Source organism: Rhipicephalus microplus, chromosome 1 (assembly GCF_043290135.1).
Source record: "Rhipicephalus microplus isolate Deutch F79 chromosome 1, USDA_Rmic, whole genome shotgun sequence".
In the NCBI taxonomy this organism is placed as follows: domain Eukaryota; kingdom Metazoa; phylum Arthropoda; class Arachnida; order Ixodida; family Ixodidae; genus Rhipicephalus; species Rhipicephalus microplus.
In genome coordinates this window covers 190,415,518-190,419,710 of record NC_134700.1, presented here as the reverse complement: position 1 = coordinate 190,419,710, position 4,193 = coordinate 190,415,518, and the positions used below count along the sequence as shown (strand labels likewise).

Here is a 4,193-nt window from a genome sequence, read left to right as displayed (position 1 = left end):
GAGATTGGAGTAACTAGAAGAATAAGAATGGGGGTGGAGCACATTTGGCAAGCACTCTCAAATCATGAAGGTAGATTACCACTATTCCTTGAGAGGAAGGCATATAACAGCTGCATTTTGCCGGTACTTAGCTACGGAGCAGAAACCTGCAGACTTACAAATCGGGCTCAGCCTAAATTGAGGACGACGCAACGAGCGATGGAAAGGAAAACGGTAGGTGTAACCTTAAAAGACAAGAAGAGAGCATAGTGAATTAGAGAACAAACCGGGGTTACGGATATCACATAGTTGAAATCAAGAAAAGAAAATGGGCATGGGCCGGGCATGTAGTGCCTAAACAGAATAAACGCTGGCCATTAAGGGTAACTGACTTGATTCCCAGAGAATGCAAGCGGGTTAAGGAGAGACAGAAGGTTAGGTGGGCAGATGAGATTAAGAAGTTTGCGGGTGTAAATTGGCAGCAGCAAGAACAAGACCAAGTTGCCTAGCGGAACATGGGAGAGCCCTTTGTACTGCAGTGAACGTAGTCAGGCTGACGATGATGATGATGATGATGATGATGATGATGATGATGATGAAAAATAAGAATCTGAATAAGCGTAATAGAGCGTTGACTATGTTCTCTTCCTTTTTCAGAATGTACAGATAAGAGAGATAATGATAGCCCACATGGAGTTCCAATGCTTGGAGTTGGCCGAAGAACCCTCCTTCTACATCCCGCCATGCTTATTGAACATTGTTGTTGTTGTTGTTCTCCTATTGTAAGTGGCGCATACCCAATGTGGGGGATTGGCCAAGAATCGAGTAGTTTCAAAATTTACTGTTCATTCAGATTTTGAATGATGGAGGTTTAACAGAAAGATTACCGATAGCCTAGGAAAGTGTGTTGCTTAATGTAATGCATGCAAATATTTACATAAACGAATGTATTCTTAGAATTGAGAAATAATATGATTTTATACGTATATAAATATGTGGACCTGTTAGGATAATAAAACTGGTTAATTAGTCAACCTATTAGTTTGAACATCCTGACTATAAGACATGTGGTACACACTTATCTAAGATGATGATGTGCATGTGTTTAACCAATTTCGGTGTGCGTGAGCCGAAATGCCATGAGCTTGTCAGCTTTCGGTACATTTGTACAATTTTTAGCGTTGTCTGTATATATTACACGTGATTTTCAGAGCTGCGTTGCGCGTGGAGGAGGAGCAATTCCGATTTAGCCGGTGAACAGAATAGATTGACGGTACCCGTGCAGACCACCTTCTTGTCAGAGGCTGTCTGCATGCTCTCCTGGATGTGACCGTTGGAGGTCGCTGTAATTTAGAGTGCAACGTGGGCAGAACGATATAACACTTGAGGTCCGTGGTGAACCATAGTGTTCTAGCTGTAGTGGAAGCATGTCGAGATTGTAAAAGACAGGAAAAAAGAGTGACTATTGAGGAATCTGTCGCCAATACGCCGTTGACTGATGCATGGTGTTATGCATAGAATGCGGGCATAGAGGCATCCTAGGTGGTGTGCGCGCCATGGGCCCGCTCCAGAAGCACATGAATGCTAGAAAGATAACCCATCATACTCAAATACCGCCTGACAACAACTTTTTTTGGAAAGGCGGCAGCGTAAAAGAAAAGCATAGTATTACACTTGCGCAGCAGATACATATTAGACCCAGAACTAATTACGTAAAGCACGTACGATGTGGGAGACACAGGACAAGGGAAGGGACAAAGGTGAGTGCTTACTTCCAACGAAATTATCTTGTCTCACATTCTTTACGCGCTTCGTCTTTAGAAGTGTATTACCAACACGCCCAACTTCATAATCTTGTTATTAGGCCCACCGGAGAGTTTGCGTCGATTTTTGAAATCAAACCACTGCGAAACGAAGGTGTACGTATTTATAGTGATTCAGTTCTCGCTTGCTTTGCTAGATGATCTGGAAGGTAAAGATCGCTGACGAAATAAATACTGAGCTGATGAACCTTTATATTCAAATGAAATAGCGTTTCTTCTGACTCTTTATTATGCTTCTCGTTGTGGCAGGAAGGCGGTCAATGAGGATAAAGACGATCACGTGCTCTCGCAGTGCGTGAGCCCGCGAGTCTCGAGAGGGTGTCAGAAGCGCGAGCTGCCCCGTTTCGACCAGCTCAGGTCTCGCCTTGGACGCCATTGAACCGAGTAAGTGATCTCGCTGTTGTTCACTGCCTCTTTTGTCCTCATGAGGCTTATTTACCCTGCTTAAATCGCGTCCGACATCGAAGGTGGCTGCGCTTGTCGGGTATTTTAAAGCACATCCTCAAACTAACGGGAACCATCGTCTTTCGCTTAGCTATATATGCCAACTTTTACACAAGCGTATGATAGCCTGTTTATTCAGACTTCATTTACAGTGCTCAGCTGCCCCTAATTTCCCGAGTAGCAGTCACAATAGTATACATAGCCTTCTCAAAACCACTGCGAATTGCAAGGGTACTGCTGCTATGGCATGCGCGTATGTTGTTGTGGAGCGGATGACTAGCTAATTAAAAAAAAAGTGCTTGCGTCCCTATTGTAGAACCGGTACGTTCACTGATATTATTCATTTTCTTTGATGCAGATTACGAGGACTTCTGTGGTAAAAAGCCCTTATGACATCCAGCCAATGTCTCGAGCAACAGCTGCAGCAACAGCAGCAACCCAGCAAACATGATGGCCGCACCGAAGACGTTGTTCCGTCAACACACAGCGACGTAGGTGAAGACGCAGACTTCATGAAAGCGTCTGGCATGGGAATCAACGCCTATTGGGTACCTCGGCCTGCTTACGCGTCGATCTTCGAGGTAGCGTCGCCTCCTACCACTTCCCTTCCCGTGATCCCGCTCAAGTCTCGCCTGCGCCTACCATTCATGGACCAACCTGACAGCCTCCGTGGTTGGGCCCTTGAGTACCGAGACATGTCAGCTCCGCATGATTACAAGAGCGCCATGGTACAGCTGAAACAGGCACAACTTCAGCAGTCTTCGAAACAGCCGGGCCGTAACGTGGACGGCCGCGGAACCGAAGAGATGACCACGGCTGAACCACACGTTAGTGACAGCGACGACAACGACGTACAGTGGCACGCGAACACCAGCGAGAGCTGTGGCCAAGAGCAGCAGGGCCCGTCGACCGTCGAGCATGATGAATGGGAAGACCTTCATAGCGTCCATCACGGTCCCGTGGCAACGAGCTCGGAAACCATGTCCGTAATGAGGTCTTCCACGGCTTTCATCGTGGCGGGAAGTGCTCCACGAGTGGATGTCGTCGGGGAAGGGTGGCTTCACCTCCCTTGGCGACCACAACAGCTTGGTCTGCCAATGCGGCCACTCGTGCTGGACAGAAGGGCACGCTCGTAGGCACGCCCTTAGGACTAGGCCACCGCATGGCGGCGAGCCAGTCACCTTCCTGAGTCTTCACTTTGGAGCCTCTCACGGTCGATGCTTCACGTACTAAGTCAACAGCTTAGAGGCCCCAAGAGTTGGGAACAGGAAGGCGCCGGCATTGAGTTGGCTGCAGGAGCCTGCTTGACTTATATCTCTCTGGCACTTAATTAAGGGTTTACAACGGTTTGGACACAACCGTTGCGAGGCATATGACTGGTAGGCACTGGATAGTGTAATGTTCGTAGCTTCAATAATACTCTAATTTATCACTTATTAAAGTATATTAATTATGCGAAAAAAGTTGCAGTCTCAGTGCTCAATTATAAATGATGAAACCAACCTTCCCCATGATGGTAATATGTTGAGCCATGTTGCACATTCCCCTTTTTGTTTGTATTGCGGTGAGGGGTAGTGCCATCACGTGTGATTCAATCTCATAAATGAAAAATACTTTCATCGAGTTAGAACATTCTGTCCTTGGCAACCCCAGTAATGTCATCCGCAGAGCGTCACTCATTGTCATTATCAATGCCTTATTATTTAAAAAAGTATTGCAGCTTGACCGACGTTGCAGAAGGGTGGGTCCAAGCACAACTGGTGGGTATCAAGCTTCTTATGTCTTGGCTAAGCTTATAGACTCTCGCCTGCCTCTAACACCATGCTTCAATCCATACCTTTTTAACTGCGCTAATACCGCTGCAACAGATGAATAAAAATACAGTGCGTGCACGGGCTCACAATTCAGTAAGTGATATATGACATAGATGCAGTAAACATAAAAATA

At 46.3% G+C, this 4,193-nt stretch overlaps 1 protein-coding gene across 1 annotated transcript; it reads left to right on the top strand.

The window, feature by feature from the left end:
• The first annotated feature begins 2,040 nt into the window (after positions 1-2,040).
• On the top strand, positions 2,041-3,671 carry LOC142769099 (uncharacterized). Its single transcript, XM_075872037.1, has 2 exons — positions 2,041-2,186; positions 2,605-3,671. Exon 2 carries the CDS (start codon positions 2,636-2,638, stop codon positions 3,380-3,382), a length of 747 nt encoding a protein of 248 aa, XP_075728152.1. The 5' UTR covers positions 2,041-2,186; positions 2,605-2,635; the 3' UTR covers positions 3,383-3,671.
• Positions 3,672-4,193: the final 522 nt, after the last annotated feature.